Here is a 23,655-nt window from a genome sequence, read left to right as displayed (position 1 = left end):
ACCACATCCAAAGATAATATTTCAACAGAAGAATCAAGCCCCGCAGGCTACAGACGGGGCAGCTATATATAACCCGCTTGCTCACTCCGGCTCTCCGCGCATCGCTTGGGTTATGCAACCCCCATCGCGACGGTAGCCACCGGCGCGCCCCACGGCTCCGCCCGCCCCGTCGGGGCATTTCCCCGGGACCTCGGTGCAGCTACCCGCCCGAAGGGACCGGCACCGGAGCGCGCACCGAGACTGGTACTGGTACCCGGACCGGGCCGGACCCGGCGGGGCGGGCGCGTTGCTTTGCCCCGCTCCTATGCGAAGGAAGGGCCCGGGGAAAGCCGCGGTGCTGCAAGGGGCCGATAGCGGCCGGTGAGTAGCGCCTCGTCCTCGCCGGGGCAGGGACGGGAACCGGGCGCGGCTCCCGGTCCAGACGGGCTGTGCAGGTGCTGCCGACGGAGCGGGCTCTCATGCTGGGCTGGGCAGGAGCTCGCCTGTCGCCTCACTCGCTGCTTTCCGTTTTCTCCGCTTTTTTTTGGGGGGAAGGAAATGCTCGAACGCTGGCGGGAGCTTTGGGAGTTTGGTGGCCCGGGGCTCGGGGGGTCCCATCCCCGCGAAGCGGCCGGCAGTACCTGCGCCCGCAGCGCACCCTGACGTGCGCAGACCCCGCCTGTTGCGGCGGCTCAGACCGCGGGTCCCCGCGGCCACCGAGGCCGAGGGTCCTCCTCAGCCCCGTGGTGCATGCGAGCTGGAGGAAAAGAGCAATCCCTTCTCCCGGTGCCGGACATCCGCAGCATGACGCCGGGCTCGGCTCGGCTCGGCTCGGCTCTTCCCTTCCCGTCGGCCGGCTCCCGGCGCCGTGATTGACACCGCCGGCCCCTCCGCCCGCCCCGCAGCACATCCCATCCCATCCCTCCCCGGCGGCCGCTCGCCGTGCCCGGGAGGCGGGGAAGGGCCTCCCCGGCCCTTTGACACCGTCTCGGCAGGAGTTTCACTTCGCTTTCGCCGCCGCCGCCGCCGCTTCTGCAGGCAAACACCCCCGGCTTCCATGTGACGCCTCCCAGCCACTGAATGGGGAAAGCGCCTATAAGGGAGACACTTTCCCTTCGTGCAGGAGAAAAGGAGGGGACCCGGGGGGCAGAAGCAGGAGGTGGTGGTTGAGGGGAAGGGAAGACCAAAAATAAATTAATAAATCGCAGGGATCGGATTGGGGGGTGGGGGGTGAGAAATCTGCACCCCAGGAAAGAAATTATTTATTTGTTGCCCCCCGGTCCCGGCTCGCTGGCAGAGCTTGGTTCGCCGTTGCGGTGCTCGGCGCTGGCTACAAAGGGCCCCGGGGAAGTTTCTTGCTCCCCAACGCCCTTCCCGGGGGGCAGAGGGTTTAGGTTGTTTTCTGTTGGATTTATTTTTTTGAAGTTTCCCTTCCCCACCCCCCCGTCTGGAAGGAGGGGGTCTCGTTCGCACCTCCCTGGATGGTGCGGTAGAAAGGAGGGGAGTAAGGGGGTGGGAGGGGGGGCTCGTGGTGGGAGGCTGCCGCGCCTGCTGCTTCTGCATTGGTGTCTCCCCTATGGACGAAAACAGCCCTCTGTCTCCCAAGGCAAATGCTTTCAGTATCGCCTCTCTGATTTCAGTCGCCGCCGCCGAGCAAGCAGGGAAAGGAGCGCTGGAGGAGCGCCGCGGCGGCCGCAGCGCGCCCGCCCGCCCCGGCTGCCGCCCGCAGAAGATGCACTTCAGCACCGTCACCAGGGACATGGAAGGTGAGTGCCGCGCTCGGCCCCGCAGAGCTGCGGGGACGGGGCCGCCGGCCACCGCGTATCCGAGGGCTCGCAGGCCGCCCGGGCCGGCAGCCTGGCCGGGGGCAGCGCACGGAACGCGGCCTGCCTGCGGGGCCGGTCGGAGGAGGCTTTGCCGTTCCTCCCGGCACGCCTGGGGCCCTGTAGCCCTCTCTTAGAGAAAGGCATTGCCCGCGGTCTGTAGCAGCTTTCGACGGCTCCGTCGCTGGGACCCGCGTCTTCTCAGAGGCGCTGAAAGCATCCCCCGATAGCGCCCGCCGTGCCCCAGGCAGAGACAGGCCGGGGCTCGGCTCCCACCGGGGCCTGGGGGCTGCGTCAGAAATAATGCAAGAGACCCCCGAGACCTCGAGGAGCCTTTCAGCATCGGAGGGGATCTGAAGGAGCGGGCCGCTCCCCGGGGCGGCCTGTCAAGCGCCGCAGGGCCCGCTCGGGCCGGCGGAGGGCTGCGGCCGGGTTCGTCCCGGTGCTCCTCGGCGCGGAGCTGGAGTTTTGCTTTGGTCCCGGCCTCTTCCCCTCTCTCGCCCGGGGATGGAAGGAATGGGGCATTGCCAAACTAGATCCGACTTTCCCTGTCAGCCGCAGCCCCACGGCTCCAGAGTGAAGGACGTTACCTGCAGCAGCGTAGCTACACGGAAATAGGAGCCGATTTCTTTCTCTGAGTTCTCACACGTCTCCTTTTTTTTTTTTTTTTTTTTCCCTTTTTTCCCCCCATTTTTTTTGGAAGGGGGGGCGCGAAAGGAGGGAGTTTGCTTTGTCCCAAGTGGTGTGTGGCGAGGGAGGCCTGAAGAGATAGCACTGGCTTTGCACCGCCGAAGCTCTTGGCAGACCTCTCGGGTTTGCAAAGGAAAAAAAATAGAAGAAAAAAAAAGGGAAAAAATTGAAAAAAAAAAAAAAGCCCAGGCAGGCAGGCAGCGGGAGCAGCGAGCTCCCCGCCTGCCCCGGGGGGAGCGGGGCTGGGGCCAAGCAAAGCGGAAAGGGGGAGGCGCCCCGCTGGGCTGGGCGCGGGGCAGGAGAGGAGGCGGAGGGCACCCCGCGGAGCCGGTGCGGAGGCGGGGGCCGCGCGGAGCGGCGCGGAGCTGCGGGGAAAGCGGGAGCCGGAGCGGAGCCCTGACCGCTTGTTTTTGGAATGATTTCAGCTATCTCCAGCCCCTGGCTCACCCAGCTGTCCCATTTTTGCGATGTTGCAGCTTTCACGGCCAACAGCCTGAGCAGCCTGAACGCCTCCGGGGGGTACCACCTCTCCCCCTCCCCGGGCGACCCGTACGGACAACATGAGCCGCCACACTACGAGCCCTGCACGGCTCAGCAGCACCCGCACCCGCCGCCCCAGCCTCAGCACGGCTACCCTTTCGGCGGGGCGGCGGCCGGGACCAACCCGCCGGCCCCGGGCCCCGAGCAGCCCGAGGGCGCCGGTGGAGCCGCGGCAGGGCCGGCCGCAGTCTCGGGTTGTTCCGCGGGGGCGGCCGCCACGGCCAAGGCGCCGGTGAAGAAGAACCCGAAGGTGGCCAACGTGAGCGTCCAGCTAGAGATGAAGGCGTTGTGGGACGAGTTCAACCAGCTGGGCACCGAAATGATCGTCACCAAGGCAGGCAGGTCAGTGCAGAACTCCCGAGCGGCCCCGGCTCTCCAGCCGCTCCCCCGGACCCGGGAACCCAGGCCAGTCGGGGCGGGAGAGTCCGGTGAGAGTGGCTGAATTCGCAGTTTGGGGGGAGATTGAAGCTGCTGCCCAGGCAGCAGTCGCGGAGCGGCCCGGCCCGGTCGCCGTCATTTGATCCTTGCGCTTCTCCTGGGGCGAAATCTGCGAGCTCTTGCGGCCCGAAGGCCTCGGTGCTGCGGAGGAACGCGCGGCTGCTGCTGCGGGCTGACGGCGAAGGCGTGCGGAGGACGGCAGGCAGGGCACTGGGTCTCACTCCCGCTGGAAAGGGCGCTGTGCTCCTCCGGGAGCTCTGGCCCCACACGGGACTTCGATCCGTGTTCACGGAGGACAGTGTGTGCTCCGGGGGCGGACAGCGGTGATACGGGGGAAGGAAAAAACCAACACGCAAACCGTGCAAAACCTGCTAAATACATTCTTAGCACGGGCAGATGTTTTCCTTCCGGCGGAGACGCGAACAGACCCTAATTCTGCACCTTGAAACGTGTTCCAGGGCTGTTGCATTTCCCGATTATCGAGTAACGAGCCCGGCGGAACGCGGCTCCTCTCGGCTCTGCTCCGGCCGCCGCGGCGCGGTTCCGGGACCAGGACCTTGCTCCTGGCCGGGGAACAAAGAAAGCGGCTGATGCGATCGCGTTAGGAACGAGCAAAACATACGGGGGAAAGAGGAGTCCCAATTACAGTTGTTAGTTACTGCATTTAATGGAGATCCCCGGGAAGCGCCGCGGCGGCTCGGGCTGAGCTGCGAAGCTTTCCCCGCCAGGCTCCGGGCAGAACGGCGAATTGTCCAGGCTCAGAGTCCTCCCTTGGTTTAAAGCGATCCGGCGGGGGGGAGAAAAGAAAAACAAACAAATTAAGGAATCCCCGTCGCTTGCTCTCAGTTCGCCCCGGGGCTGACTGCGGCGGGATGGCCGGGGGGAGAGGGTCGGACTCCGCTCCGAGCGGTCTGGCAAGAGCTGTGAACGCGGCCGTGCGCTCCCGCTCTCCCGTCAGCGATTTTGAGGGTCCCGAAAGTTCAATAGAAATGAAACATACTTAAATGTATTCAGTTGTCTTGTTCCCTGTGGATTTTTATTTTTTTCCAAATGAACAATTTCCTAAAGCAAAACAATCACCGCGGTGCCCGGTGCGAAAGCAACCGGCGCTGCGTTGCGGGACGCGGGTGGAATTTCCCGCAGACGGTGCCTGCCCCGGCGCCGGCTCGCACAGCCCGCTCGCTGTCTCCGGCCGCGGCCCCTGAGCCCGGCGCCGGGCTCGGCGCTGCTTTCCTTAGCGGAAAAGGTCGTTCAGGCTCCGGGCGGAGGCTCTCTGCAAACAGGAGTTCTTCCATCTGGCTTTCTTAGCTCTCCGAGGAGAGCGAAAGGATTGTAAATATACCAGTTCAAAAGTTTCGGAAATTAACCAATTCGAATTGAATCGGGGGTTTTCCTCCCCCCCTTTTCTTCGTTTACTTTATGACACCTTCGAAACTCCAGACAGGCGAGTAAAAACAGGAGAAGACGGGATAAAACCAGCAGGAAAAGGCTCGGGGAAGGCGCTGCAAAGCCTATTCTCTCCCAGTGCTTCTGGGCTGGCCCTGCTGTTTGTCTAGATGGGTCTTATCGTCTCAGGTTGTTTGTTTTAAAACTAAGTTTTAGAACAAGAAACACCGGAATTGGAGCTAATGGGGGCTTTTGCACGTTTAAAAATAATAATAGCAGAGGAAGCAAATGAAAATATCCTCCAGAGTTTGCTAAAGCTTAACAGAGACGGAGACGCAGCTGCCCGATCCCGATGCAGCCCAGCAGAGCTGGGCCCGATCTGGAAGAGCTGCGGAGCCAGAGGAGCGCTACCGCATCGCTCCTCAGAGAGGGGCAGGGGCGCAGAACGGGTCCGGGGGGGCTCTCTGTGTCCGGGCTTGATCGGGCTGTTTGTTCAGGGGGCGCTTGGGGCTTTGGTTTTTCCATGGCTGCAACCACCCTTCCCGAAATATTCCCACCGTCGCTCGCTTGGTTTACTACTCTAAAATAAAACGCAGCTAGAACGAACCCCTGCGCCAGGGCACATCTTCGGCGTGTGCCGCCGGGGAGCCGCGGGCCAGGCCCTGGTCCCGGTGTGTGCAGATGCAGGAGGGACCGACGGGTGGACCGTCCCGGCCTCTTCCCTTAGCCCGATTGCATTTGTACTGCGGCCCCTCGAAGGAATCGTGCCCTTCCTGAGCGTGGGATCCGCGTTTCGGCTTAGCTTTGGGTCCCCGGGGGCCTGGGCAGAGAAGAACCGGGGGAGCAGCCGCGGGAGCTGGCCTGCCCAGCTCCGGAGCCCTGGGCTCCTTTCCACTCTCCTTCTCGTCCCACAAAGGTTCAGGGAGCGGGAGCCGAACCGGGCTATTGCAATGGAGCGGATACGGACGGGGCTTTCTGGGAGATCCCCCTTGCTCTCTATCCCTTGCCCGCCGGGGGGGAGCGTTTGCCCCTCCGGGCTGGGAGAGGTCTCCCGCTGGCTCTAGGGGCTGCTGCTATAACCACGGCTTTCAAATGGGCGCAGTTTGGTGGGTACAGAGCTGCACAGGTGGGAACTTGATCACTCAAGTCGTGTCGTTCGCGGGAGTTTTTAGATTTGACTCCCACGGCTTGAGTGGGAGAGACTCCCGAGGCTTGAGTGCGGGTCTGCAGACAGGGTAATGCCTCTAGTCCTCTAATGCCTCTAGGCATTTGCCTCTAGTCAGGTCAGCTAAAATGATGGAGAAACCACAGGGAATAAATTCTTTTCACTTTATCTCCCCATAGCAAAGGCGGAGGATGCTCTTGTTCCCCCTGGCCTCTCTGTTCCACCGCTGTGGGGCATTTCGGGTGTCTGACACGAACGGCCCCGGAGCCCGCGGGAGAGGCAGGACGTCCCCGGCTCTCCTCTGGGGATGCTGCCCAGGGCTGGGGAACACGGCAGCCAGTCTCACCACTCAGCTTGGGCGTATCTGCCTCTTCCTCCGGCCAGTGGTTTCTGCAAAGGGCCTTATCACAACCGGGCGGGTATCGGAGCAGCTGCAGGGGAAGAGACCCGTGCCGGCCCCTCGGGGCTCCCTGGCACTCCTCAACTTAGCACTTCTCTCTCCTTTCTGTGCCAGGCGCATGTTCCCCACCTTCCAGGTGAAGATATTCGGGATGGACCCTATGGCTGACTACATGCTCCTCATGGATTTTGTCCCAGTGGATGACAAGCGATACCGGCAAGTAACAAATACCTGGGCTGTCCCGCGGTTCGCGGAGCTGTAGGGGCTGGTGGGTCGCTGCTCACCCCCGGCCCCTGCCCTCTGCGGGGGTGTTCGAGGATGTGCCCCTGGGCGGGACACACCTGTTGGTGCAAGACAGGGAGGGGCACGGGATGCGGCTGACCTGGGGTCTGTTCCACACCCTGGCAACGAGTCCAGGGCCAGGAGCGGCTGCACGGGGCCGCAGGGCCCCTCGGCCTCTGCACCAGGCTCACAGGCGGCCGGGGCCAGTCCGGCACGGGCAGAAGGGCAGGTTTCCACAGGGCACGGGGCAGGAGCTGCCTTGTCCTGCCCGGAAAAGCTCTCCTTGTCCTACTGCTACACGTCTCCACCGGCAAACACCCTTTGCCACTTAACAAAAATCCCCTCGGTGCTCTTTGAATGCTGTAGCCTCTCGGCGCATGTCCCAAAGCTGTGCCATGCCTGCTGGGGAGCTTCCTGGGGGCTTGGGTGAAGAAGATGGGTTTTCTGTTCTGGAAAGGCACCAGCCACCCAAGCCACAAAACCTTGTCCTTGTTTCCAGCGACAGTATAGGAAGATATTGAAAACTGTCGACTCCCAAGGCAGTGACGCAGTCTGGTTTGGAACCCCTTTAATTTTAAGACAGTGAAAGGCATATTATGTATTTAGCTTCAGATCAGGACGCCGAGCAGGCAGCCCGCATAGGAATCGCAGGGTCCGATATATAAATATTTAGACAGATATCCAAATTCTCAGGGCGTCCTATAAATGTTTGCTTGTCAAGGGAAGTAGGATATATAACATCCAATTGAGTATATCTTTAAAAAGTAATGTTTCTGCTCAAGTCCAATGGTTTCTAATTCCCCCTGTGCAAACACTGGCTTTTAAAGTAAACACGTGTATAGAAGATTGGTTTCTCTGTTTTAAATGTTACTGTTGAATATGTACTTTGAAAGAATGAAACAAGACTGCTAAATTCTGAACCTGCTATTAATCTACACACAACTTTGCACTCTTCACTTAAAGCCAGAATATTACTGTATAGAGGGCTCTTTTTCACCCTTTATTTTAGAGGAAGGGGGAAGCTTTTGTGGCTTCTCTCCCAAATCTACACGGGTAGCTATAAATTTCCTCCATCCTGCAGATTTCTCTCACGACAGTTCCATCGCCAACCTGATAAAATATTATACCCCCTCCGCAGCAATTCCAGCTGCGGAAAAGAGCTCGTTCCTCTCGCGGCCGTGGGGAGCGGGAGCGATGGAGAGGCGGTGCCTCCCCCTCGGTGGGCCGGGGGGACCGTCCCGGGCCGGGTGCTGCGGTCGCTCGGGGCGGCGCTGCAGGGACGCGGGCGGGAGCCCCCGGGCCGCGGCTGAGGGTGCCTTTCCCTCCCGCAGGTACGCCTTCCACAGCTCCTCCTGGCTGGTGGCCGGCAAAGCCGACCCCGCCACCCCCGGGAGAGTCCATTACCACCCGGACTCCCCGGCCAAAGGGGCGCAGTGGATGAAGCAGATCGTTTCCTTCGATAAGCTCAAACTGACCAACAATTTGCTGGATGACAACGGGCATGTAAGTGTTCCCGGGGGAAGATGTCCAACGCGGGCTGCACCGGGTGGGAACTCCCCGCGCTGTGATTCCCGTGGGGTGCCCCTGCCCGCGCCCCTCCCCGGGGGCTCTGCCCCAGCCCCGCGGCTGCCCCGGGCAGTGGAGCCGGCAGGGCCGGGGCTGCGCTCTCCTCTCTCCATGCTCCTCCTGGATCAGTTATTGTCTCCTTGCTCGTTTTATCATTCAGATCATTTTGAACTCCATGCACAGATACCAGCCGCGTTTTCACGTGGTCTACGTGGACCCCCGGAAAGACAGCGAGAAGTACGCGGAGGAGAACTTCAAAACTTTCGTCTTCGAGGAGACGCGCTTCACGGCGGTGACCGCCTACCAGAACCACCGGGTGAGGCGGCAGCGGAGCCCGGGGCAGCCGAAAGCGGGGGTTGGGGTCGCCCCGGAGGTACCACGGGTTCGGGGGCATCCGGCGCTGGCTCAGCCCCTTGGTCCGGCTCCGGGGCTGGAGGCCGGGCTGCGGGGGTCCGCCGGCGGCGGGGGTGGCTGGGGGTGTTCCCGCCTCCTCCTCCCCATCTGCTAAACCCATTCCGGGCAGCGCAAGGAACCCGATAGCCGGGGAGCTGCGTCGAGCTGCATCGGTGTACCCCGAGGAAGCGAAGGGGGCTCTAGCCCCATCGCCAGCTTCCCTCCGCTCGGGGCAACCTCATTACCTATGTAAACCTGAGACCGGGGCTAGTGGGGAAACTACAGGCTTCCCGCTGCGAAATGTCACTCACAATTTGTTTGGATAAATCTGCGATTTTACTGCTTTAAGCTCGTAGCGGTCTGTGTCTCCTCAGAACGCAATTATACTTTAAAAACGAAACAAAACACCCCCACCCCAATCTGATGCGGATCTCTGGGCAGCAGCTAATCCAATTGCTTCTTTAAATCGCATCAGCGTAATGTAAAGAGCAGGACTCCCAGCAGCGGGTGGAAATACGATTTCATAGCGGGGCTTTTCAGTGCTGCTCCGAACCGCCTCGCTCCGCGATGATGCCGCCCAGGCCGGGGCTGTGTCCCGGGGCTGTCCCCGAGCAGCCTGCAGCAGTGTCACCCTCTGCAGTGGCTCCGGGCAAATTGCCTTGAGGTCTCCCCGGGATGCTGCGGTCGGGCCGCACCTCGCCCCGGTGGAGGCGGCGAGCCAGAGAAAGGCTGTGCCTTTAAGGGGCTCTGGAGTCCCTCCCCGGCTGGCATTTGCCTGATGGCTCCGGACAGCTGCTCTTTCTCTCCTGCTTTCTATCAGTTTGACCTCTAAGGCTGGAACTGTCACTGAGGGGCTTAAAGTTTGTTTTTCAACCCATTCCGGAAACTCACAATCACATACTTTATCCGTGGATTTGCTTAAATATAGAAAATGTCCTGCCTTCTCCCTGGCGAATTAAAAAAATACATAAGTATGATTTATCCCGTGATTTGTCTCAACTGCTCCAGTGGTGACCCATATAATGTGGCATTTTCTTACAAGTGCATTTACTCAGCTTTTGCAGCCGACTCAGACTGCCTCTCCCTTCACCTTGAACTCATATTAGGTAGCATATTAGCCCACATTTTCTAACAGAGGGAAAGCACATGCTTGTGCTCAGAGAACACCCTGGCTCCACCAGCCACTCTCTGTTACTCTGCTGAGTCCCAAAGCCTGCACAGACACACACTCACTGTTTGGCCAGGGGAGCCCCATGTGCTGCTTTGAGACATTTTGCCACTTCTCCTTACAGATCACGCAGCTGAAGATTGCAAGCAATCCTTTTGCCAAGGGATTCAGAGACTGCGACCCTGAGGACTGGTAAGGCAATGCCTTTCTTGATTATGGCAGTACCCCACTCACCCTATTTCATGTGCATCTGCCCAGCTTACATTTCCACAAGGCTTGCATGAAGGGGGACACTATTGGGCTCTGTTTGCCAGCTGCAGCTCAAAGAGGCAAAACTCCAGTTGCTCATTCTGTTGGACCATCAGCTCTGTATCACTTCTCCCTTTCCTCTTCCAGGCCCAGGAACCACAGGCCGGGGGCTCTTCCTCTCATGAGCGCTTTTGCCAGATCCCGCAATCCAGTCTCTTCTCCAGCCCACCAGAATGGGACAGAGAAAGGTGAGAGGCCCCAGTGGCCAGGCCAGTCCATCACCCAGGCCCTGCTGGCCTGCACGGCCGGTGCATGCATGCTTGGGGCCAGCCTTGCTCACCACGCTGCTGCACAGTCCCGTTGCTAATGAGCTTTGTGCTATCACTTATTTTTTAAAGAAAAATACCGACCATCATAGCCTAATTCATTCTTCCTTGAACTACAACATTTATTGTTGTTACATATTTAAGAAAATTTGCTGCTTTAAACAACATTGCCCCTTGCCTTTAGAGTCCCATTTTCAACTTTTTGGCAACAAACTCAGCTTTTCAGGCAGAGATGCAGTGTTTGCCACAGGTTCCTCCTCGCATTGCCCTTTTAATGCACCTCGGCAGTGCGCTCAGGGCCGACCCACTCCATTCAGGAGCTGCAGTCAGGGCGAACAGCACCTCTGCCCATTGACTGCTTTTCCATTACCCAGAGCAAACAACTGCACAGACAACCGAAGGCCTTTCTTCCAACGCACTCCGGGCCTGCAAAATAAAGGGAAGTCTGTATTTGTTTAGTGTTACACAATTGCAAAAATGTCAGGCGTGTACCAGCTTGTCAGTCAACTCAACTCCATTTATCGGAGTCAGAAGGTCCCGTCCCGCCAGCCCCGTTCCTGCCGCATGCCGCTGCTGCACGCCCCGCTCGCAGCCCCGCTCTTGCCTCCCGCGCCTCTTTCCCTGTGTGCGGACGCGCGTCCCGCGGGCGCTCTGACGCTGTTCCCCCGCAGATGCTGCCGAGAGCCGGCGGGAGTTCGAGCGGGAGGCGGGCGGGACGGCGCTGCACCAGGCCGAGGCCGCGCACCAGCAGCTCATGTCCCGCGTGCTCAGCCCCGCGCTGCCGGGCGGAGGCGGCGGGCTGGTGCCGCTGGCCGGGGCGGGCGGCGGCCGGCCCAGCCCGCCGCACCACGAACTGCGCCTGGAGCCCGCCGCGTCGGAGCCGCTGCACCACCACCCCTACAAGTACCCGCCGGCGGCGGCCGCCGCCTACGACCACTACCTGGGGGCGAAGAGCCGGCCCGCCCCCTACCCCCTCCCCAGCATCCGCGGGCACAGCTACCACCACCATCATCACCACCACCACATGAACGCGGCGGCCGCGGCAGCGGCGGCTGCCAACATGTACTCGCCGGCCGGGGCGCCCGCCGGCTACGACTACGGGCCCCGGTAACGGGGCACCGGCGGCACGAGAGACACCGCCCTCCCCCTTCCCGCCTTTCCCTCACCGCCCGCCTTACCAGTGAGCTGATTGGCCAGCTTGACCTGATCGACAGCCCGACAGCCCAATCGCCGGCAGCCGGGCCCCGCCCCCCGCCCCGCCCTGTGGGGGCTGTGAGGGCGGCGGTGCCGGGAGCTCCATCGCGGTGTGACCCGCGGCTGCACTTTGATAAATGAAGCCATATGTCCTTATCTCCCTATTCCCCCGCGCCTCCGTTCGTGCCGGGCACCGAGGACCGCCGGGCGGCTGGGATGCGCTGGGAGGACGGGGAGGCGGCAGCGGTGAAATGACTTATCCCCTCTCACTCGCCCGCCGGCTCTTCTGACGGAGGTTTGGTGTTACCGCCGGCGTTGGCGGTGCCCGCGGGTGTTTCCTGCCCACGGGGAGCACCGAGCAGGGGCTGTGGGGCCCGCTGTGAGCCGTGTGTCGTCCTGCACTTGTCGGTGTCGCTGTCTCCCAAGCTGGGGCACACCGAGGGCTGGTTCACAGGTGGCTCAGGTGGTTCTCTGAGGAGATTCTTGGGGAAGCAGAGTTTAGTTTAAGGGAACGCTTTGAATCCTCACTGCCAGAGCAAAATTCTCACTTCTCTTTCGGCCCTGACACACTCGTAAGTTTTGGGGTTCACTGGGGTGCCTTAACCATAGCAGCATTTTCTGGAGCTGTTAAGAAGGGCCCATGGCCAAGAGCACAGCCACGTGCAGCTGTGTTTGCCCACCAATACCTGCAAAGGTTTAAAAACCAGCCTGGGGGTGGGGGAATATCTGCAGAGTTCAGGCTGTGTGTTTCCCACCTGCTTCCCAGGCATCCTCACACGGTGCTGCCTTCCTGCACCTTTCCCGGGCTCTTGAATGCTCTCCTGTGGAGGTGCCTTTTAAAGGGACTTCAGGGTTTTTTTCTCAGACTGGCTCACCCCTTATATTTGGCCGACCCAAATTGTAGTAGTCCTAAAGCACCTATTCTGCATTACCTGCTTGCTGCATCATCCCTCTTAATGCTGGTAAGTACTTTTTCTTTTTCCTTTAGTACCTTCATGCAGTAGTCGTTCCTTACTGTTAAAAATTTGGCCCTGTTCATCACAGTTCTCCAGTGATGTGTTTTGAATAGTTGCCTTGTGTTTTTGTCAGATGCTCACTGAAGGCAGCCCCTTTGTGTTCAGAGAAGGTTTAGAGCAGCTCCTCAGCTGTGTTGGTATACAGTATTATGAACACTTTTCCAGTTCTTCCATCTGACTCCATTAAAAGATGGGGGTTATTTCTTTTAAAGTCATCTCTTCATCCATGTTTGTGCATTTTCATTACAAACTCTTTAAAACATGTTCTTTCCCTTGTGCAGGTGGCAGTGTTAACAGCAATGTTTATTTTGTCTCTGGCAGTGGGCTTTGGGCTTCCAAAACCTTTTGGAAAGGTTTAAGAAGGGATACAGGCTACCATGAATATTTTATGTAATTTTTTTCTGTTAAAAATATATCTGGATTCATAAAAAAAGAATTGTGCAAGAAATATGTATTTTATTTGACATTTGCAGTGAATTGTGAGATTCTTAGTGTCTGACTAAACCATAATTAATGTTCTCAGACAGGCTGATGTAAAATAGCCTTGTGCTTATTAATAGTCAGTGGGAAATGGCTCTCGGATGTGCCTGTTGCTATTGCTTTGCCGCTGTTTTATTTCAGAGTTTTCAGTATGATTTGTTATCTGTAAACTGATTAGTGCCAAAGCTTTGGTCAAACATTTAATGAAGTTGTTATATTTATTATTTCCTTCAAAGATTATACAACCCCCTTTTTTTTCTTGATAGTTGCAGTATAAGGAAAAAAAGTGAAGACAACCAAAGAATCATGTCTGCAAAGTGTAGATACATGTAGATATTTGTAGATATGTGTAGATAATCTTATTTCATTTAAATTGAAAAGACATTGGACAGTGACATTTATAAATATGTTTCCTCTTCTTTCTTTCTTTCATTTCTTGTTTGATTATTTGTGTATATTTGTCAGTTTGTCCGCCCTGAAGTCTAAGCCTGCCCTACAAAGTGAGGTTATTTAAATAAGGAGGGTTCTTGGTCTGAGCAGTGGCTCTCCAAAGGCGATTGCTCCTTCCCTTGTGTCCCTGGTTGCTGCAGGTGCCCGTGGTTGTGGTGATTTATCACCATACACAAGCCAGGTTGGGGTTCCAGGTGAAAACAGATCTGTTTGTATTGGTGAGCTCCTGTTCTCTTTAGGCACACATAGAACGACCCAAGATGCCAGGACTAAACTGTGTCCTTAATGAAAGTGGCTCAAGGTCCTCGCCTCAACTGTAGGAATTTCAATTTTATGTTTGTTAAAGAAGCTATGGCTGTGGGCCCTCAGCATCGCCAGTCTGTGTTGTGTGCTAAAGAACCAGAGGTCCTGAGGCTGAATGGGAAGGAGACCATGTAGCTGTGTCAAGGCTACAGTCTGAACTATGAAAATGGTATTTCTAACCATGCATTTAGTCCATCAGCAGGCAAGGTGCTTAGACATGTTCACACTGAAGCATGTTAGCAGTCCAGTTCATGTTGTGTTTTAATCCTTAAATCAAGATTCCTCAGGGCTTTGACAGGTGTCCCTCCTTCCACAACAATGTCTGTCTCACTGGATTGGAGTGTTACAGATACAGAAAGCAAAAAGGGTTTCTATCACAACAAAAAATCCATTTCAAATAAACAAAACCCCGTAATGCTACAGGTTGACTAGTAGAAGCCTTTTGAAAATCACAGAAAATCTCTTAACACTTTAATATTATATTACCTATCAGCCCATTAGGATATATCATGTATAGGCCATGCGTTATCTGTGTATTGTAGATTCATTTGACAAATTACTTTGTATAATTTGATTACATGTCTGGTTAAACTTCACTCAGCCCATGCTGTCACCAAGGTCCATGGCACACACTAGGAAAGAGGGTGGCCACATTTGCAGACAATACTTCCACTTGTGGTCACCTCAAGTCACACAAAGCACTTAGACAGGGAGTGTATATAAAAGCTGCTGTAAAACAGGCCTGAGTGTGGAGGTTACAAGCATCCTTTGTCTGTTCCAAATAGAGCTAGAGAATAAATTAGTAAATTAGTCATCTAGCTCCATTTTCTATAGTTTCTAGAGGCTGAGTCCAGTGTGTGTTTCTGAGGTCTGAAAACCACATCACTTAGTTCAGTGGATAAACCCAGGATTAGGCTCACACAGGTGGAACAAGGGTAGCCTTTGCTGAATCACTTAACCCAAACACTGGGGATAGCTCTGGTTTTCAGAAATGGCTTTTTGCAGTTGATTTTATTCTTTCCTTGCTAGTGGAATTGACTAAATTCAGCATAGGACAGGAGCATGGGGATGAGACTCCTGTGTGTTTGTGGTGTTCATGCACACCCTTTACACATTTCACAGTCGTTTCCTCTCTTCGCAAGGCCCTATGCCTCTCTGCCTAGAGCTGTGCAGGTAGTCCCCAGCAGCTGCCTCTCAGCATCCTGGCGTGTTGGCATCCCTTCAGTCAATCCCAAGCACATGCACACACGGCCATGGCCGGGGGAGAACTGCCTTGGCTTCCTGCTACAGTGTGGGTAACAGTGGCTTGCAGGGTGGAGAACGCCCGAGGGCTGTAGCAACTACAGAAAGGTGTTCTGCAGGCTGCTGGGGGACAGTGTGGGTCTCCCATGAGCTGTGGGCTTCTAGTGCATCCCTACAAGGAGCCATGGCTAGTGGGGCTACATGGCTCGGGGCCACCTCAGCTGGGGCACTGTCCTCTCCAGCAAGTGGATTTCAGCCTGTGATGCTGGGTCCCTCGCCAGGGGCAGGTGTACCTTGATCTGTACAGAATAGGAAAAGCAGGTTCACTCGTGCTGTGTAACGTTCTGCCTGTGTAAAGGGGTCCCTGTGGCTGCTGGAAACAAGTCAGGCACCCACAGGTCAGGGCTGGGGGGCAGAAGCTGAGCCCTGCTGCCTGGAGAAGGCTGGAAGAACAACGCAGCAGTACCTCCACAGCAGGTTTCAGTTTCAGCATCATCATGCAAAAAGCTCAAAAAGCTGCCCTGAGCCTGTTGAACACGGCTGGGCTGGAAGGTGGGAGAAGAGCGTGTGTTTCCTGATAGGTAGAAAGCAAATGTGGTTTTGCTGCAGCGCGTTGAGACCGCGGGGGCTTTGGCCTGACCCGCGGTTTGTGTGGCACTGCCGGTGTGGGCAGGGACACCCCCAGTGTGTCCCGGGGGGCCCTGCAGGTATCGCTGCCCCGCGGCCGCGGTGCAGGAGGAGGAGGATGCTGCGCGCACCCCGGCCGGCCCTGCCTGAAGAGCCGGCTCCCTCCAGAGGGAAGAGCCGGGCATGGCACGCGGTGGATCCGGCACGCACGGAAAACGAGAAGGGCTTCATCTTCCGGACCTGGGAAAGACGCGATGAGAGGAAAATATAGATTTGGGGGTTAAAGGAAAGATTCGATCTTTGAAACACTCTGGCATAAATAAGAAGGGGCAGTCTCCTGTCAGTTATAATTTGAGGACACTCAGCCAGCAATGGTTCAGCCGTTGCTTTAAGCTGGTTGCTTTAAGAACCCACTCTGTGTGTGTAGAGGCCTGTACTTTGTATGGATGCAACGTTCTTCTAGACAAATGCATTTTGTTCTTCGTTTATTCATTCCAATTCAATTGCTAAGATATGTAATTTACACCAACGTTTGACAAAACTAGGTGAAAGTGACTGTACCCAAAGATTTCTATTATTGCCATTATCATGAGCTCAGCAAGTGCATATAAAACCTGCTGTCTGTTACAGTGAGACACCCATTGTGGGTGGGAATCTAGATAGCATATCAGAGATTTGCAAATCTCAAAGAATAGTATTTCATACTTTTTTTCCCCTGCCCAGTATGTTGCACACACAATTCATGCAAAAAGGAAGAGCTGGTTTTGAAGATACGCATTAATTTTGAATGACACAGATGTCCCATATACACAATGTATGTACAAGTCTGCTCTGCAAAGGCCCACTGTCCTTCAGGAGGGCTGTGTAAAATATTAGGTGTGTTGCATGTGCCAGAAAAAACACACTCATTCCCCCCATTAATAGAAATGACCTATTATAAATTTACCAAAGATACCATAGTTGTATAAATTGGCCACATATGTCTGTGTAATATATTTATTATATCACCTTTCACAGCATTTCTGTTTTATGAAATTCAGCCTTGAATTTGTCACATATGTTTTGCATATATGTGCAATAGTTGGCCAAGTATATCCAAGTAAAGTATGATAAATGTGTTCTTTCCAGATGGGAAATTAAATGTTTTTCCAGATTAAAAAAAAAAAAAAAAGTTTATTAAGAGCAGCCTATACAAAATAATTACAATAAATCACTCACTTCTATTTAGGTTAAAATTATAAATTTGAACTAGTTACAAAGTGATTAAGAACAAGAGCCAGAGAAGTCACATTTAGGACCTAATTCTATAAGGAGATGGAGCAGCAGAGATAGAAGGGGCCCTACGCATTTTCAAGGCTCAGTGCTGTGTGCTGTGACATCCTGCCAGGCTGGAGGGCAGCTTCCATCTGCCTCCCAACCCCCTGTGAGAGCCAGTGACCTGCACTGTCCACTCCAGCCTGGGTTCTGCTCCTCTGTGAGCAGCTCTCAGAGGTCTCTGGGAGATGGAGAAGGGAAGGGAATGTTTCCCTGCAGCCTGCTACTCCTCCCTGACGCTCCTGCTGGCAACCAGTGTCTGCTTCAGTGGGCAGGGCAGGACACCTCGTGCTCAGTACCTGCCCTCACAGGAGTGACTGCATGGGTGCCCAGGGACTCAGACTGATGTTCTTGGGCTTTAAATTGCAAAAAGGAAGTGAAAAACAGAACAAACAACATCTAAAACTTAGAGAAGCACCTTAGTGTGAGGTGTTGGCACTATTGCTTTTGTCACTGGTGATGGGCAGGAGCTTGGCATTTCCATTTTACTTCACTTACATCACGCTCCCATTGTTCCTTGTTCCAGGGGGTGATGGTTCCCCTCCTCTTGGTGCTCCAGCCTGCCTGCTTCAGCTGCCCTTTGCCTGGGATGTGAGCTCCAACCGTGGGCAACAAGAGCCAGCAGGAGTGGAGGAGCTGCAGGCAAAGCCCTCATCTGGAAAGGGCAGGGGAATGCTGGGGAGATGCGGCCCTTCTCCCAGGCTGGTTCTATTTGAGCACTGCCTTGCACATTTCTTTTATTTCAGCAAACATGAAGTGAGTCTTTCATTCTATTCCCTTTCCTGCTTGCTGTCAACTACTTCAAACCAGATGGGCTCAAGAGATAAAACTATAAAGACTCAATGTCTCTATTTAGCAGGATGCCAAGTCTGCATGCCATCAAAATATCTGAGGCAAAAAAAATCTGAACAGACAATACTTACTCTAAGTGTTAAGAGCAGCCTAGATACTTTTCCATGAACACAAACAATGCATCCACGAATCACTGAGATTTTGTATCAGCAATTTTTAAAATTACCATCACGACAAATGCCACATTCTCTGTGATGTTAAAAGTTATTCCATAGGCCCAGCGCAGCCGCTGCCTTCTTACCTGTGTCAGAACATGTTTATAGCAAGCAGTGCCATGGGGCCCTGCAAAATGTACTTTTGCCAGAGCTATGGAGCCAAATAATGGTTCAGCATTTGAACATCCTCGTTAGATTTCCTGATCTGGACATAATCAGGCTCAATCAATCCTGGTAAGAAAGAGAGATCATTGCTGTCCAGAAAGCATCTGAGGATTTCAATCATTTTTTTGCTGCCCTAGTTTATGTATACTGAGAATAAAAACTAGAAGGAAACAGCAGCTAGTGGTAATCTCAAGTAAATTTAACAGCTTTTTTTATTCCTTTTTTTTAATAATTAGAACTTCAAATTGTAACAGAGAATTATTATAATAATATTTTTTTCCCTGCCATGTCACTCTCCTGTGAGGAGATAGTTAATGCTCCAGGGTGGTTCTCCTGCAGTGCACGTGGCTGCCTCAGGACCTCAGTCCTTCCCCCTGCCATCCCCTGTGGCACTGCAGCTTCTGGTTTAATGACTCTTCAGAGCACAGAAATGAATACACTCTCCTCTGGGTGAACACAGGCTTATTGAGAGGTGTAGATTCTGGTCTACAGGATTTCCTACTCTACTGACACCTTTAGAAAAGGATGCTGGGAAAGTAAAAGCAAATATGTCTGAGACAAAAATAAGCTGGTGTGAGTTTTAGAGGGCAGACCTGTTACTGTCTGGTTCCATCTGGTTCTCTTCCAGCCATCCTTGTCCCTCTCCCATGGAGGATCTGGCCACTGCCCGTGGTTTGCTGCAAGGCCCTTCATACCTTCCACAGTCTTCCTCAGAGGGACAAGTTGCTCCTTGTTTTGGTTTACCCCTTCCCTTCCTCTTTCTCCTCCTCTTACAAACCCAACTGCAAATCAGATTCCTCTGAGGTCAGAATAAAGCAACACCCAGCACTGCTGATAGGATGTACAGCTGTAGTTCAGACCACTAATCAGGTGAGCAAAACTTTCCCAACTAAGAGATTACATTTTCATTTAATTTGATACTGTGAGATCATTACATGAATTGCCAACTCCTCCCCAGTATGATCTTAATTCTGGATAGCTTCTTTCACATTATAAAAGAAACCTCCAGCATGCCCCAGAAGAGTAGGAAATAGACAAACACAGCCAAGTTTACTTGGAAAAGCTACAGTAGGGGGACCCAGGCTGGAATTTCAGCATATTACACATTAGCACAACCCTCCTGCCTTTCTCCTTAGTCATGGCTGTCACTTCCCTGGTAGCACAATGGTCATGCTTAAACATCAAACTCTGTGTCTCAGCACTGCCGTAGCATTGTCTAGTATTAATCCAGGCAGTCATGTGCCATGTTTTATGTAATGATCCACACTTTCACACCACAGACACACAGCCAGAAAAGGAAGCACATTGATTTAGCACTCAGTAATCCTTGTTTAATCCCCAGTCCTTTGGTTTACATCACTAACATGGCTCCTGCAGTAGTCAGTGTTCTATCTTTGTTCTTGGCAGACTGAATTAAAGGCAAGATTTATTAATTTGTAAGTTGGCTTTGTAGATGCATCTTAAATATGCTAAAAACAAAAGCAGTCCAGAAGCCAGTATTGGCTTAACTGTAAGAAATCTGCTCTTTTAAACTCAAACCTTTGCAACAGTCCAAGTCAAGCTGCAGAGTAATTTTTTGGCTTGCTGTAGCAATTACGTTCTACAGGACTAAATTTAACAACTGTCTCGTTGCCTGCCCCCAGCTAACTTCCTTTTCCACTCATTACTACAAACACAATAATCTCCTCTTTCCTTGCTCATCTGCGCTAAGGACTGCAGTGCTTTATGGCTTGTGTACTGATAAGAGGAAGGAGTTGTAACTAATGGATTCATTTGCAAATAATGTTAGAGGGTCAGAGATCACCATTCATTCCAGCGGTGAAAAATATTCCATGTAATTGCGGCACAAATGATGGTGTTTGGGATTTATTTCTGTTATTTTATGAATGCCGGTTGCTTTCTTCCCTCTCATGGTGCCAAAGACGGTGATTCTTGGGAGGAAGCCTTTTGTAATAATTTAGCTGTCATCACCTGCACTCCTGAATCCTCTAGGCCAGGTACAGGCTAGCCCTGTTCCTTTCTGGCAGGTGAGATTTCAGAGCTAACTCCAGCACCTTAAGGTGGCTCTTTGCTCACAACATTCTGCTAGCAAATCAGCAGGAACCATGCTCATGGCACAATTGTAAATTTACTTTTTTAAAATTAAAAATGTGAATTTCTTAGATGCAATCAGACATCTGTATTTTACAGTTACAGTTATAATCAGACAATTGTGTTTTACAGCCTGTACTAATGTAGACTGTCTTTCCTGTTGGAAACCATTCTTCTTTGGAGAAGCTGAGGTTAGTTCCTTGGGCAAATAATCTGTTAGAAGATTGTAATTCACAATCAAACTGTGGCATTTAAGCTCTACTCTAAATCAGACTAGTGTAGTCTAGGTTGCTCATTTCAAGGAAACTATAATGCAAAAAAAAATCTGTTTACTGAGTGTTTAAATAAAATCAGTAGTGATTTAAAATGTTAATGAATTAATTGTATTGTGAAAAAGTATGGCATGGATAGTGCTTTGGTAGTGGCAAGTAAAGGATGGGTCTGTTCCTGCAAGCAGCCCTGAAACCTGCGTCCTTCCCCCTGAAGCTGATGTAACCCTCACCTGTGTGTCTGAGATGTAGTTCATGTCCTCATTTTCAATTTGTACTTGCTTTACTAAGTTTGCTTTTAAATCTACCTTATCAGACAAACAAAAATATTTAACTGCCAGCAAAAGGCAGTAAGTTAGATGTAAACACCTTTAGAGTATCTTCCAAAAGACATTTGTAAATCTAAACATTCCTTATGAGTCTCCCCAATTCCTTTAGACACAGATGTTGACAGTAACTGGCAATTTTCAGAGAAAATATACTCAAGAATTCCTAACTTTCAGGCTCTGAGCTAATCATGCTCTTAATAAGGCACGGGGTATTAATCCTTCTTTCCAGAGGGATGCCACTGTGCCAATACCAGAGTATTTGCATCAAAAATTGTTTCCTACACTAACCCTTTGCCCAAGATGGGTGAGCCCTGGATTTCCTTTCCTGCTGGATGAGCATTAAACCTACAGCTCAGTTCTGTGTAAACTGCCCAGGAGCGCAGGCTGCTGTTTGCTGCCATGGAGGAGGAACACTGGCACCTCTGGGCCACGTGTGGTGTTGTACCAGACAGCACAGGCAAAAGGGAATCTCTGTGCAAATTCCCTAGGACAGGTCCCCAGACCACGTGCAACAACACTTTCTCCATTTATTTATTTCATTGTTTCTTTAGGTCAATTCTGACCTACTCTGAGAGGGAAAAAACAACAAAAGAAAAGGTTTCTTCCAGCAGCAGGTTTGTGGAGTGACTGCATCCCATTGCACAAGGCTGAGGCCGGAGCTGCTTGAACAGTGGGGGCAGCTCCTGTGTGGGAGGCAGATGATGTGTGGAGATGTGCAACTCAGTCTGGTAGGTGTAATGAACACCATCACCTCCCCTTGACTCGGGATCACTCAAAATTAGGCTTTAACCTTCAACTGCAATGTGATCCTCCATGCAGCTACTGAATAGTAAAGAAATAATCAAAGAAATGCATTATTTAAAGTGTCACCACACTCTAAAATGTGTAAGGCCACGTTTTATATAGAAAAGCCTGGCAACAGTATCCTGGTTCTGTGTTTTAATGTGAAGAACATCAGGTTGGGTGCTTCAGGCTTTCAGTCCAGCAATATTCTCTGTCAGCAAGGCACAGCTGGATAACAGACCCAAACCTAAATTTGCATGTGTGTTTTTCCTGAAATAATTTCTAAAGTCTTTGATGTTGCTGTTCACTTTTGATCACTTTTACTTTGATTTCCACCTCTCTACAGAGCAGGAACAATTATTTCCAATAAAGTATCAACAGTGCACAGCCTGGACACAGTTGTCACTGCAGCTTTGTGACCAAATCCAGCAGTACCCTGGCTCTCAGCACACTGGTGTGTGTCTAATAAGCTTTAGAAGAATGCAAATGCTGCTTTGTGAGTCAAACAAAACAAACCTTCATGAATGAATTTCAGCTTCCACCACTGTAGAGATGACAAGTTAATGGAACCATTCGCACTGTGTGGGTAAGGACTTACCCCTGCGATTCCCCTAAATGTTAATGGGGGTGGTGCAGCTGAATCCCAGACTTGCCACGCTGGAGCTTACCCCTAACTCTCCAAGGAGAAGGGCGCTAATTGGATTGCCGAGTTTAAATCCTTCAGCTCATCAGTCTATGGAAAGGATTTAGCACTGGCTCTGTAAAAGGCTTTACATAGCTTTGCAGTGCAATGCTGGGGAAGATTTTTTCCCTTTCTTTCTTGTGATTAATTGAGAGGCTTGAGGTGACAGGAGACATAATGAAATTTATAAATGCCTAAGGCCATCCCTAGCCACATTCCTGGCTGTTGGTTTAAGTTAGAAACTGACAGAAGTGTGAACAAATCAAGGGTGTTCTGATAGCCTTTCAGTTACGGGGAAGAAAAAGTAACTGACAGTGAGAAACCACTGGAGGTGGTTTAACGGGTATAAATTTTCAAGAAAGAGTGATGTTTTACACTTACGCAGATTCTTGGATACATAAATGACTTACAAACAGATATATTCTGCCTCCACTGCAGTTTGAGGGATTCCAGTCCTTTTGTAAAAAAGGTATTGGCACAAGTTATGTCAGCAACCTGCCAGAGGAAAGGTGTTGCAAAACCCGTAGCAGAACCCAAAGCAACTTTGTTCTTTGTGACTGGCCTTGTTGTGCTTTTTATGAATTTAAAATCCACTTTCCTCTATGGAAGACAAAACTTAGATCTTAAACAAGCAGCATAGGAATTAACCTAGGACTCTCACTTCAGCATGGAGACAGATTCTACCAGTTCCCCACATGCACATTTGAATTACAGTGCTGGGAATTGCTTCACCAGTCCTGTTTTCCTAATCCACGGCAGTGCAGGACGTGTCATGTCTGAGCATATATGGACCAGACACTGATGCGCTGATCCTTGGAGCCGGCTGCCAGCAGTCTCTCGCGGGGGTTGCTGTGATCTGAGAAGGACACGCAGTGCACAGTTGCTGTGTGATAGTCCAGCACTGCTAAGGGCTTCAGCTTTTTCCAGCCAAAGATCCTGATGCGATGATCCCACCCTGCTGTTGCCAAAATCTTCTTGTCTGGACGGATGGTGATATCAGATATGCCAGCGTTGATCAGTTCAAGTGTTTTGTGAACCTTTGTGAAAAAGTTACAAATGAGCTCTAGTTATTCAAAACAGAAGAAAAAAGAAATCTTTTGGTACTTCAGCAGGTGCTGTGCCCACCCAACACACCAGTGTCACACAGGGAGCGTGGAGCTTTTCACCATATGGTGGATGGTGCTTGGTGAGAACAACACTAGACAGATAGAAAACACCTCAACCTGAGCCTCCTATCTCCAGAGCAATTTTCACAAAATAAACCCAACTCTTATATGCTTTTAGATTATTTTGCATTT

At 52.6% G+C, this 23,655-nt stretch overlaps 2 protein-coding genes across 6 annotated transcripts in view; one reads left to right on the top strand and one right to left on the bottom strand.

Annotated features, from left to right (window-relative positions):
- Positions 1–220: 220 nt before the first annotated feature.
- TBX1 (T-box transcription factor 1) lies at positions 221–13,491 on the top strand. 3 transcript variants are annotated; one of them, XM_063416069.1, is made up of 9 exons: positions 221–360; positions 1,620–1,745; positions 2,918–3,374; positions 6,536–6,637; positions 8,035–8,206; positions 8,430–8,585; positions 9,955–10,022; positions 10,227–10,327; positions 11,077–13,491. In XM_063416069.1, exons 2-9 carry the CDS (start codon positions 1,712–1,714, stop codon positions 11,514–11,516), a joined length of 1,530 nt encoding a protein of 509 aa, XP_063272139.1. In that variant the 5' UTR covers positions 221–360; positions 1,620–1,711; the 3' UTR covers positions 11,517–13,491. The 3 variants fall into 3 exon arrangements, with proteins under 3 accessions (XP_063272139.1, XP_063272138.1, XP_063272137.1); XM_063416068.1 differs by lacking the exon at positions 221–360 and having other exon boundaries at positions 1,506–1,745; positions 2,969–3,374; XM_063416067.1 differs by lacking the exon at positions 221–360 and having other exon boundaries at positions 1,506–1,745.
- A 2,647-nt stretch (positions 13,492–16,138) lies between these two features.
- Positions 16,139–23,655, bottom strand: part of GNB1L (G protein subunit beta 1 like) — a 49,278-nt gene continuing 41,761 nt past the window's right edge. For 2 of the 3 annotated variants that reach the window (XM_063415773.1, XM_063415774.1), the window contains one exon: positions 16,139–23,394. In XM_063415773.1, the coding sequence (XP_063271843.1) occupies positions 23,128–23,394 (267 nt within the window). In that variant the 3' untranslated portion in view covers positions 16,139–23,127. The remainder of the gene's footprint in view (positions 23,395–23,655) is intronic. The other variant, XM_063415772.1, reaches the window with a different exon arrangement.

This window comes from Prinia subflava, chromosome 19 (genome assembly GCF_021018805.1).
Source record: "Prinia subflava isolate CZ2003 ecotype Zambia chromosome 19, Cam_Psub_1.2, whole genome shotgun sequence".
In the NCBI taxonomy this organism is placed as follows: domain Eukaryota; kingdom Metazoa; phylum Chordata; class Aves; order Passeriformes; family Cisticolidae; genus Prinia; species Prinia subflava.
Note: the sequence above shows the minus strand (reverse complement) of the source record. Positions and strands in the feature narration are given on the sequence as shown.

What these genes read in the sequence shown, in the direction of transcription:
- TBX1 (XM_063416067.1), top strand. Translation starts at nt 1,556, where the DNA reads ATGGACGAAAACAGCCCTCTGTCTCCCAAGGCAAATGCTTTCAGTATC. An exon ending in CGTCACCAGGGACATGGAAG is followed by an intron (nt 1,746 to 2,917) that starts GTGAGTGCCGCG and finishes GAATGATTTCAG; the next exon opens with CTATCTCCAGCCCCTGGCTC. An exon ending in CCGCCTACCAGAACCACCGG is followed by an intron (nt 8,586 to 9,954) that starts GTGAGGCGGCAG and finishes TTCTCCTTACAG; the next exon opens with ATCACGCAGCTGAAGATTGC.